This window comes from Bactrocera latifrons, unplaced genomic scaffold (assembly GCF_001853355.1).
Source record: "Bactrocera latifrons isolate USDA-ARS-PBARC rearing strain unplaced genomic scaffold, ASM185335v1 scaffold_146, whole genome shotgun sequence".
NCBI classification, from domain to species: domain Eukaryota; kingdom Metazoa; phylum Arthropoda; class Insecta; order Diptera; family Tephritidae; genus Bactrocera; species Bactrocera latifrons.
The window spans coordinates 542,831-555,663 of NW_017534919.1; the positions used below are offsets into that span (position 1 = coordinate 542,831).

Consider the following 12,833-nt stretch of genomic DNA (forward strand, 5'->3'; position numbering starts at 1 on the left):
ATTCTATATTCTATATTCTATATTCTATATTCTATATTCTATATTCTATATTCTATATTCTATATTCTATGTTCTATATTCTATATTCTATATTTTATTTTCTACGTTCTATATTTTTTCTCAATCCCTTAGTTCTTTTAATCATTATATAGTTTTTCTGTCTAAGAAATACAAATTAATTCTTGTAAAAACATTACAAATTGTTTTTACCTAGAAACCTATAAAACCCTGGCTCAACGCTATAATGAAAACTTTATGCTTCACACGAATTAAATAATGGGATTGAGAATAATGAAATCAAGCCAAAACATTGAAAAGAAATAGTGAGCTGCAAAAACGCGGCTTAATATCGCTATTTTTTCAACTCCTTTAGCACCCCTTTATTATCTTTATAGCTTGCGCGCAGAGTTTTCGTTGAAAATTCAATTTTTAATATCTCGTGGTGATAAAAAATTAAATATTTCCATAAATAAATTGCACATTTTAATGCGCTTTTGTATGCAATTTCCATTGACGACTTTTCTGCTTATTGAAAATATTTTTCCTGCCATAAAATGCAGCACGCTTCTGTGCGCGGCGCCGTGATGGCATAGCGAAATGAGCTTACGTCGTGACTGCATTGTTTTATACATACTCGGGCAGGTGTAGAGGAAATATTTGTGAGTAATATTGATTCACAAAAAGGGTGTTGGTTTTGGGGAGTTATTTTGTTTTAAATTTTCTAATTTTATTTTTATGCTTAGGTAATGAGGTTAGATATTTATAAAAGTTTAAATACAAATATTTGTGTGTATTATTGAATTCTTTATATAAAGGGTATTGTGGCGGGTGAGTTAATAATTTTTTTTTTAGTTTTTGCTTTTTATTTTTAAGCCTAAATAATGAAGATAAAGACGCAAAACTTCTATAACCATATTTATATTTAGATTTTGGCTAATATCACAGTTTTTAAATAAGTGGTGTTAGCTTTAAATATTTTATTTGTGCTTTGTTTTGCAATTTCTAAATAAAGGGTTTACTTTTGGTCGGTTCTTATTTTTTGTCTTATTTGTTCTAATTATCATAAAAAGTATATAAAAACTTTTCACCAAAAAGTAAATTTTATGTTTAAAGCCACTTTCCTCTATTGTGACACCCTATAAATCGTTATTACGTATTTATTACATTGCAATCCACTCACCTGCACTGAATGATCCAAATTATTGATGATGCGTATAACACGTCCGGCGCTGCGTTTGATCGAGCCCGATGTGGTCGATAATGTGCCCAAGTCAGCCTCCATAATCGATGGCTTACGACTGGCCGGTTTCGAGCCCCAACCCTGGTTACCGGGCGAGGCGTACCACATGCCGTTCTTTTTACCGTAACTAGCCGGCTGTTGTGAATTTGGTGAAATGAAATATTTTCGTTGGATGCGGTCGATTGATTGTTCGGTGGATTGTTGACGTTATGGTGAATTGCAATTGTTGTGGCATGAACGAGAAAGAGGGTAGAAAAAAATGGAAAATATAGTGGGTAAATAAAATAGAATTAACGTTCGAAATCCGCTGCTGTTGGCAATCTGGGCAAAAATATGTATAATTTTCGTAACACTTATGTTATAGGTGGCGACTTCATACATGTATATGTATGTGTGTGCACGTGTCGGCTTATATACATATAAACATATTCGCGCTTTTGTGCGTGTAAATTTGTAAAGTGGCCTATGCGCGAGTATTTCGCTCAAATCTGGAATTAATTAAATTGTTTTGTGGCACGCGCGTGAGCACACGCACATACATACATAACATACAATGTGTGCACATACACACATTAAAGTTAACACCAACAGTTTGCGAAAGCCGCATGTTGACCATGAGCGAGGCTATCACCCACAATCAGCGCGTAGATTTTTTGTACGTCGCCTTCCCACTTCCTGCGCTCATACATTTACATATCCTTTGGTCTTTTCTTCTATAAAATTTTCGATTTTTTCGCGCTTGCTTTCTCCACAATTTCGCAATTATTTTAATTGTTCGCGCTCAATATTTTTTTCTCACACACAGTTCTTACGCGGCAGTTATTGCCATGCGGCGCACACTGCGTTTGCTACATATAAACGTATTTAATATGTATATGTGTAAATACAATTAATTTGCGTAAATATATATTTATTTGTTTTGCTGTGTGTACGAATGCAATTAAAACCATTTACTTTTGTGGTTTTTCCTGCTTCGATTTTATTGTGACCAATTTTATGTGTCAAATATGCAAATTCATGCATTTCCTTGCATACTTCAAGACGTTGAAGCCAGTTGGGAACGTGAAACGAGTTTACTGGACATATAACTCTTTGTATGCACATTAATGAACCGAATATATATATATATATATAATCAACGACAACAACCCGGAATATTTCCGTGTTTAATGCATTTTTCTTATATAAACCTGTTTATGGGAATCCTCATATCATAAATATTTGCTGGATAATTAAGTATCAACTTTACGGTATTCACACTTTCTTTGCCATTTAACTCCAGTCTTTTATTCGCTTATAATATGTATATAAATCGCTTCTCTATTCCTGATTTCACCTTAATTAGGGACAACCAACCTGTCTATTTCATCAACCGGCTTCTTAATATTATTCTAGTTCTATATATTTCAAATGTTCCACAAGTTCATAAATTCTCCAAATAGCAGAGTATTGTGGAGTAGCAATATTTTTAAATAAAAATGTACTTAAAGGAGTCTAGAACAAAAAAATGTCCAAACATTGTTCAACTATAAGTTTTATTTCAGTTTTTTGAAAATGTCATGCAGTAGTTATTCCTCATACGCCGAAGATATTTATTCAATATCTTTTGATGAAAGAAAGCTTGATGTAATTATCAAAATATTTAGCTCTATATAACCAAGTTACTAGTTTTTAGTTTTACTAGTTTTTCGAAACAACTCGGCTATAATTAAAGATAATATTATGCATTTTCTTATACACTCAGGGTCTTAGTAAAGCTCTTCCAAAATCAATTCATAGACATGATATAGGTATTATCATTTTATAAAGTTATTATTCATAGTACTCGAATTCTGAAATCTGGAGACCGCAAATATCCATATAAGACCCTGCAATTATGCCCCTTTTGCCTGTGAAGCAATGATGAACAGGGAAGACTAGCACTAAAGCATGAAATGAATACCAACTCTGTTATTATATTTTTCCAAGTTTATTATCAAAAGTCAGTACATAAAAGCTCTGCCCCAATCGAAGCGAAATTCGTACCATATTTTACATCTGTATCTGCAGATATAAATTGCATTTAATTTTTATGCTTATCGTGAATTATTTTGAATTTCCTTAACAATTAGTGTTTAAAGAAATCATATCACTCTTATTGGAAAACCCTGTACATATCCTTGGTGCAAACTTTTCGAATAACTACATGCGGTTAGGCATACGCAATTTTATGCCTACAATAACATATTCAATTGTTATATTGCATATATTCCTCACTGTAATTATTATTACTCACACTCACAGTTGTAAATAAAACATATATTCTTTAATATTATTTACATTTATTTTCTCTTTCTGCGCCATCTTTGATTATATTCACCAACTACGCTGCGTAATTTTTAACGAAATTAACGGCTGTTGCGAAGTTTGCTGTATCTTTTGTTTAACGCAGAAGTAAACTTTTTGCTGTTAAGTCACATTTCTTGCTGAAAAGCAAATTATTATCTGAGGTGAGCAGTAAAGTTGTTAACTTTTATTTGCATTAAGCATTTATGTTTACAGAGGGTTCTGTCATTTTGCGTACTTGCATACAATATATAAGATATGGGTTAATATAAATATGTTGAACGAAAAAAATGATATTTAGTTACATTCAGCGATTAATTTAATTAAGAAAAGCTTGAGCAAGTATATATGTTCTTCGTATCTAACATGTATTGGATGTATTATTTTCTATGAGCTAAGCGCTTGCTCTTAGAAATTCTTAAAATATGTCGGTACAAAATTTTTTTCTAACTACAGAACAACTACTTTTAGAACTGATGTGAATGTAACTACTTAGATTCTAGTTCATTACAAAATAGTTGGAGAATTATTACATGAAGTTAAGTTGTTATTGCTGCTCTTCGTCATTTATGTGCTTGAATAGATTTTTTTGTAGCAATAATATATCTTGGTTGAATAATCAGGTGCGTAGGACTACAACGAAACAACTTTACGCGAATAATTGAGCGATACTACTTGGCCAAACAGCTGTGAATATTCAGATGTTAATTGACTAAAAGTTAAAAGCTGTCTGAAATGGCAAGGAGAAGGAACAAAAAAAATTATTATGCGGTTAAGAATTTTGAACTCGACATATTTTTCTAAAGTTATTCCTGGAATGTTTAATGGCGCAATAAAAACAAGTTCAATGATTAGCATAACTCAGTAATACCAGATATTAATTGAATTATCAGGTACATACAAAAGTGTTGTTTAAAATAGACATAATTAGGATACCACGATAAATTTTATGATTTTTTTGTACAATATTTGAAACTGAAATTAGTGTGAAGTACTTTAATGCCATTATAAAGTTTACTCCAGTCTATCGTTATGCAAGTTTGTACATTTTTTCTAATAGAAGTATAGTTTGAGTTGAGTTTAAGTTTATTTTTGAGTTGCCTTATATTAAAAGGTATCTATTTTAGGTACTATTGACTGTTATTAAAAGTGTGAGCGGGATGAAAGTGGACCAAAAGTTGAAGTATTCTTAATACTAATTTGAAATGTAGTAAATATGTGGAACTTCTAAGTTTTCATTCGAAACTTAATTAATATTTCCAACTGACTTGCAAATAAATAACAGGGAAGACAACACAAAAGTCTCAACAGCTTCCAAACTAAAAGCTATACAGAGCATACCTCAGCATAAAATTTGACGGCGTTGTACTCTACAACGTGCCAACTAGGCGGTTTACCTAAAGCAAAACAAATACAAGCACAAAATGGCAAGCGAGTACGAGAAAATATAAATTGAAAGGAACCTCGAAAAAAATAAATTAAAAGTTGCGGTGGCAAGCAACCAAAGTGTTAACTAACAGTCTGAAAACAAAGAAAATACGCTGCCAAATAAATACATTCTAAATGGAGAAAATTACTTAAAAGCAAAACAAAATTAATGCAAAGTTGTGTGCAATAAATAGAGAAAATTATTGCGGCTGCTGCGGAAACTACTTGGACGGCACGCCGACTTGCTGTCTCTATATTTGCTGAACACAAATTAAATGCAAACCAAACAATCTGCGGCAGACAGTCTCGAAATTAGCAAAGCGAACAAAAAATAGCAATGTAAAATAAAAGTGTTATTGAAAGGAAGTAGCGTAAAAACAGAGTTGTATTAGTAGCGGCGGTAAAGATAGACAATGGAATTATATAAACGTTTCTACTAATCTGTAGGGAAGCGGAATTTTTAAAAAGTTTGCTGTAAAATGGCACTCAGAAGAAAAAATGTAAATTTAATTACAACACAACAATGAAATACAGAAAAAATTCAAAGATAAGTATACGTCGCAGGGTAATTGAATTCTTTAGTACAAAGAAAAAAGAAGTGAACAAACAGATAAAGCTAACTGTAATATGGTTGTTACTTGTTACATTGTTAATTAAACATAAATACAATATTTAGTGGTTTATTAAGCATAGTTTTAACAAATCTAATATCAATTAAGGAGGATAGCATAGATAGATAAAAGTCCACGCAAGTGAGGAAGTTCCCTGAGCGCCATTTACTTAGGAGTGGTCAGAAACGCTTCTCATATCGCTTTAGTAGTTCACGACTTCCGGTCTTAAACCAAGTATTGTCTGGGTAGCCAAACGAGCTAAAGTGCGAAGGTGAGCCATCTCTCCCCAAGGTTACTGTATTTGTAGCCGGCCACGTAAACAAATACCCCTAATGAAAAAAATAAACAGCCTCGAATGAGAGACAACCCTTTTGAATACCGTAAACGTATTAAGGATTACGATTTAAGGGCATGCATTTGGAACATCCGGTCCTTTAATTGAGAAGAGCCTATCATTTTGTGATAGGTGGAAGACACGTCTCCAGTGTTTTAGATGTGCGTGCGCTTCGAGGCCCTAACAATGACTCTGACCATTATCTTGTTGCAGCCAAGATACACACCCGTCTCTGTTCAGTAAAAAACGCACGTTAACAAACACAAGGAGGTTTCGTCGTCGAGAAGTTGCAATGTTAGACAGCCCAACAATTTTCTTCTCGACTTGCTTTCCTGCTCTTTGAAAGCACTCATCAAATGGTATAGGGGAGCTGTGAAACGGTATTTCAATGGTATTTCAAGCTTCATACCTACAGCTACAACCGAAACCATATGTTTTCGAAAAAGAAAAAAACGACAGCTGGCAATGATAACAGAAGGTTGAAAGACGGGAGCATGCTTTTGTAAAACCTCTCGAAGTGATCTAGTTACTGCTTCCCAGAGCATAATGGAATTATAGAAGGAACACTTTTCCAGTCTGCTGAATGGCAGTGAAAGCATAATACCTGGAGATGGTAAGCCCGGTTCCCGGTTCGATGACGATGGAGCAGACGTTACTACCTTACTTCTTTGTAGAATGTGATCGGACGAAAGCAATGCCGACGATTGTAATTTAAGTGTGCCAACACCCGTGGGATGAGCCTCCTCAACATCACATTTAAGGTTCTATAGAGCGTACTGTGTGAAAGATTAAAGCATACTATCAACAAACTGATTGGACTTTATCAGTGTTGCTTTAGGCCTGGCAAATCAACAACTGACCAGATATTCACCACGCGCCAAATCTGGGAAAAGACCCGTAAAAAGAGGATTGACACACACCACCGCCTCACCGTTTTCAAAGCTGCTTTTGACAGCGCGGAAAGGAGTTGCCGATATGTCTCAATTTGGTATCCCCTCAAAACTGTGTAGCTGTGTAAGCTGATGTTTAGCAATACCAAAAGCTTCCTTAGGATCGGGAAGAACAGGGAAACTCCGTATCGTGCGATTTCTTTAATACAATAATAGACAAATAACTCGAGCTGCAGAACTTAATCGAGAAGGAACAATCTTCTACAAGAGTGTACAACTTCTGGCGAACAAAGCCACTTATCATCCCCGTACTGGTATATGATGCAGAGGCATGGACGATGACAATATCCGATGAGTCGGCGTTAGGAGATTTCGAGAGAAAGATCCAGCGAAAACGACTGTTGCGCTGTTGTAATCTCGGCTATAAGTACATAAGCGGTATCTTCGCCAATAAAGAAGAAGAAGAAGTAGTAATGTAAATTAGTTGTAGTATACAAAAATAGTATTACAAATATCTATAAAATGTAGTGGAACCACTATTTATCAAAGTGATGGAATAAATATCAATCTGAGTTATAAAAGGCCTTAATATTTTTTTACATTAATTTATTTTTTTGTATATACATATACATATATAAATATTACATACATTATTATAACAATCTGTATGTATATACTAGTCTTGTATCACATTACTAACCCAAGACTTGGTGGGCGATGAGAGCATCACAAATGGCGAACTTTCGTCGCTATCCTCGTACATTTAAGCTGCCGAGTTTAATTAATTTCTTCACAAATATATGTATATCAGTATAATTGTTTTTTAATATTATTTTATCCGTCTCTTTTTAACGGTTTTTCATCGAGTTTTTTATACACACATGGACTTGCATTTGTTTACATACATTGCATACTGTTGCGAGTTCACTGCTTTATACACACTCTCGTTTGTTTGCATTTTATGCGAAATTAGTGTCCCGCAGCGTTTTCTGTTTAAATGCATACAACAAAATTGAAACAAATTAAATAAAATGAAATTATTTTAATTGAATTTAAGTTGCCCGAAAGGCAAAAAAGGCCGGAGAATGAATGAGTTGGTATTGTTGTGAAATGGTGCTATATTACTCTATGTATATAAGTGTGTATATGTATAGGTATGGATGTATGTGTATTCAAGTGTGTAGTAGCAAAAAAGTACTTTGCAAGCTTGCGGCAAGTACAAAATTTGCATCATTAAAGGATTAATGGAGATTAAATATTGTTTTTCTTCTTTAATTTAAGTTGCCCTAATCTCTTATCGACATTTCTATCTACTGAAAAATTAAATCAATATATTCGAAAATTTGCTGTTAAGCAACCTGACTTAAAACAAGTTTAAACCGCTAAACATGTTTAAAATAATAATATTGCGCATGTATTTCGGAATTTTGACTTTGCGACATGAACAGAGATGCAGATTTAAACATTTTGGAACTAATAAAAGAAGTTTGTATACTTTAGTAAAAACGATTGAACAATGCAGTTTTTCTAAACAAGTTTTTAACAAAATATGCCAATTTTGATTAGGTAGTATATTCCAAACCTGTGGCCATTAGTTGTACAGTATCTTTTTAGAACCACAACAAAACAAATTTTTAGTGCTAGTTTTTGGCCTCCTAAAGTTTTCACTGTTTTATATTATCAACTTCTCTTATTAACTTTTCGGGGAAATGATTCTAATTTTGGCAAAAATTAACCTAGTTGGTTTCCTTTGTTTCCAAGCTGAGTGCTTTAGCAATCTATATTTCACACTTCTTCACCTTTTATTTTCAGGTGAAGATATATAGAAATTAGTTCGCAAAGTAAATATACTATTGGCCTGACAGCGGTCGGATTACGCTCATCTACGAACCCGTCCTGATTTTATTGCCAAGGAAGATATATATCAAGATCCATAACGAAATCTCTAGATTCCGTAGCGAAATCTCTAGTTTAACTTAAGTCACAGCTTGAAAGGGCAACTGACGGATTTACAGAGAGACAGTCAGGTGATATGTACAAGCGTACAACCGTTAGGTGATAAAATCTACTATACTCTGTAGCAACATGTAGCCAGAGTATTACGAGTAATATTATTATTTTACTGATTTTTTGTTAAATTAAAACTGGACAGTGTGAAAAAATGTAGAGCAACGCGCTCCCTGCCACTCCCTCACCTACGGTCGGTCATTTAAAGTGAGGTAATTGAAAGCGGTTTAATTTAATTGCACTTTAAATGAGTTAAATTCACTTTGAACGTGCAGGCAAAGACATAAGTACTAGACGCACATGCACATAGCGAAAAGATAAAGCAAAAACAAAAATAGTACAGCAAAAACAATAGTAAACTTATACAACAACATCAGTTGCTGTGTGGAATATGTAAAATAAGAGAAAACAAGGCACGCGCCTGCAGTGAACTACTGACCGCGCAGTGCAAACGGTCAACGGGGCGTGTGAGTGATCGTTGACGGGCAACTAAATAAACGAGTGGCAGCAAATAAACTCACTTTTCTACGAGTGTATGTGTGAGTATGTGTATTAATGTCTGTAATTGACTGTAGGCCACTACGCCATGCTTAAGAGCGCATAAAAGTTTGCTACGAATTTATTTGAAATATTATTTGTACTGAAGTTTTATTGAAAGTATGCAGAAAAACTAAACGTTTTGCCACAAAATTATTTTTTTTAAATTACTTTTATAATGTTTTTAATAAAAAATTTTCAGTTTTTCCACAATTTTTTTTTTCAAGTAACTTAAAAATTTTCACACACATTTGTCTCAAAAAATATAAAATTTGTTTTGCAAGAAAAAAAGTTGTAACGCACTTTAATGGAAATATAAATGTACACAGCTATTGCTTAAGTTTTAGAAATATTTTTTATTATAAAACTACGATTTTCAATCCACATATGCACGAACACTTTCGTAATACTTGACACGACTAACTTTCTCTATGTCTGAGTTAATGGAAAGTATTTTTCATCATTGCGTACAAATAAATATGGCGGCGTTACGCTTGAGCTGCCGCGCGACGACTGCCRTCACAATTGCGATTTAATATATTTTCAAGCGTGGCAAGCCAACATACTACGGGCTACTTAGCTACATGTGGGGGGAGGAATTTTAAAAGAAAGTGGCTTAGTAGCGTAAAAGTTGACTGATTGGCCGACTAGTTGTTAGCCACGCTAAGCGCTCAATGGGAGCGAGCAGCTCCTTAGCAGGCTCTTTGGCAAGCGCCATAGTTTGGTAAGCATATTATGAGTAAAACACAAGCAACGAACATTTATACATTGCTATGTGCGTTTGTATGTGTGTGTCTGTGTGTGCGCTAATGGCCAGGCAAGCAGCCAAAATCACCATATACAAATCGCCATTCAATATGCTTGCCTGCATGTTACTCATACGCTGTGTAGCACCACACTTGCCGTAACAGTTTGAAGCTCTCTATCCAGCCTTTCCACGTGCTCACCAAAATTTCGGCGGCGATGTTCACGATGACGACGCTGTTCGTGCAAATTGGCAGTTGGTATGAAAATATGGTAATATAATGTATAACTCGTATTTATTACCAATGTGTTGCATGGTTGTTATTGCCGCTGTTATAGTGTTATTGTTATTGTTATACTCACATCTTTATGAGAAAGTCGTGTAGCTGTGTGTCACTAAGGCGTGCTTGTTCCCATACTTCTCGCTTCAACAAAGTATTTTGTTGTGGACAGCGGTAGCGCAATGAATTGCTACACCAAACACTTAGGTGTTTGTTTGAATATACATTTATATGTACGTGTATTTTTGTAAGTATGCATTTATGTATTGCTTTTCTACTTATTAAGATCACAGCGTATGTGAGCAGTTATGTTTTGGACTTTTATTTTGCTTTGTTGTTGCTGCTTTCTGCTTGCTATTGCCTTACTTTAGCTTTGCTGCTGATTTCACTTTCTTTTACGTGATGTGCTGCAATGCTTTATATGTTTGTATGTGGTGTGTATTAGAAAGCAGACAAAAAGAGGCACGTTCTTTTGTAGTGTGGATTGAAGTGTTTGTGAATTTTTTCAGAAGATTTCCAATATTTTAAATATGAGCAGTAGTTTGTTTGAGGAGCTCTATATATCAGTAAACTCTTACCAGGAATAATTTTGAAATTTTTAATCGCAGTTACTGGATTAAAAAATTTAAAACAAAGTTTGCAATCTCAAAAATAGGATTAAAGTAAAAAAAAATTAATAAAAATTTTGATCTAAAATATCGGATTGAAGAGATGTGAATCGCAAGCTTATAATTAAGAGGTAAGGAAGAGCGAAGTTCGTGTGCAACCGAACATTTTATACTTTTTCAACTTGCAAAGTTCCAAGCCGGCAATTAGATTCAAGGGTTGGCAAAAGTATACCGAACTTTTCTCACAATAACAAATTTCGGTCAGTTTTCACTTTTTAGTTTGTAATGCTTTAAATGTGCGTTATATGTTTTTTATCCTCTTGCAAACTAAAAAATTAAGCGATATAGAAATAGGGTTATGCATATATAAATGATCTGGATGACGAGAAAATCCGGGTGGCTGCCTGTTTGCCCGTCCGTCCATGCAAGCTGTAACTTGAGTAAAAATTGATGAAACGCGGATTCCTTAGTAGTTCGTAGATGGACGTAATCGGATCATTGTCACGGCAACAAATCGCCATTAACCGAAAACGTACAAAGTGTCATAACTAAGCACCTAAATTAAGGTATAAAGCTGTAATTTGGTTTGGTACCGTCGCAGTAGCAAGGGGTATCAGTGGGCAAAAATTCTTTCCTAGTATTCCTTCCATAGTAACAAAGTGTACCAAAAAAGTTCAGGCAGGTCAATACTTCCCTGACCTTACCTAATAGAAAGGTTTTTGAACTTGCGGGTGACTTTTTACTGCATATATCAGCCCATCGGCCAAAGTTATGACAATGAAAATTACAGAACGTGTTCAACTCATAACAGTGTACCTGTGTGCTTAAAATAGATAATTGGGTGAACTTGATCTACCCCGAACTTTGCCCTTCTTTACTTGTTTATTTTATGTTTCTGAATTTCTTATATGGTGAAGGCCGGAATCACTGAAGCAACGGATGAGAGAGATCGCGTCTAACTCGAATAATAATGATTTATTATAAATAAGTTAATTTAAATAATATCCTAAGATGTGAGTGTGTTCCTAAATTTTATGAAATTATACTAGCAAAATTTTAAAGCGATTGAAATTAAAATGTTAAATTTGAATAAAAATTGTATATTATAAAAGTATTGTTTTTTCTGCAAAATTTGTTTGCCATTCTGACTAATTTTTTTAACGACTTCTTATACCTTGTTTTATTCAAATAAACGTTTCTTAATCCATTTTTTGGTTCTCATACTTATAAGTATGGAAATTAGTATGTGAACTCTACTATTATAAAGTCAATAGCTTTTTCAACTAAAAGCATCAGCCAACCAACGTTGCTACCTTACTTTGTTTCTATCCTACCTCACAATCGTATACTTTGCTTTTGCTAATCGCCAGTGAATACATTTTTGCATAGTTTCCTTTCATCTATTATTCCATTATCGCAATTCGTTATTGCTTTCGACTGCATTGTAACGATAATTGTTATTTCTTCCTTTATTGCAGTGTTATTGTAGTCGTATTTCTGGTAACAACACATACATATGTATAACTATGTACAATATATGCATATTACATCCTTTGCTTTTGGTATGCACTTAAGAGGCGCGCAAATACAACAATATACAATTTATACAAATACAGCTTAATACACTGATAATACCTATATGGATATGAAGCAGTAATTTTATATGTAACGCGCTCATATCGTTAACTTTTGGTTTACGAAATTCGTTCCACCATGCTGCCTATGAGACCATGAAAGAAATGCGATTTTTCAAAGGATATGCCTGTTAGCAAGTTGTTATATGAAAAATATGCCTTGCTGTAAAGCAAAGTGTAGTTTGTTTTGCAAA

The 12,833-nt window shown here is 34.0% G+C and overlaps 1 protein-coding gene across 2 annotated transcripts in view; it reads right to left on the reverse strand.

Moving 5' to 3' along the window:
* Positions 1 to 12,833, reverse strand: part of LOC108965705 (echinoderm microtubule-associated protein-like CG42247) — a 72,318-nt gene that overhangs the window by 23,009 nt on the left and 36,476 nt on the right. Inside the window, exons 1-2 of one of the 2 annotated variants that reach the window (XM_018928284.1) lie at positions 7,529 to 7,591; positions 1,181 to 1,375 (exon numbers count right to left, since the gene is read on the reverse strand). In XM_018928284.1, coding sequence (XP_018783829.1) covers positions 1,181 to 1,375; positions 7,529 to 7,591 — 258 coding nt within the window. Of the gene's footprint in view, positions 1 to 1,180; positions 1,376 to 7,528; positions 7,592 to 12,833 lie in introns of those variants that run through there. The other variant, XM_018928287.1, reaches the window with a different exon arrangement.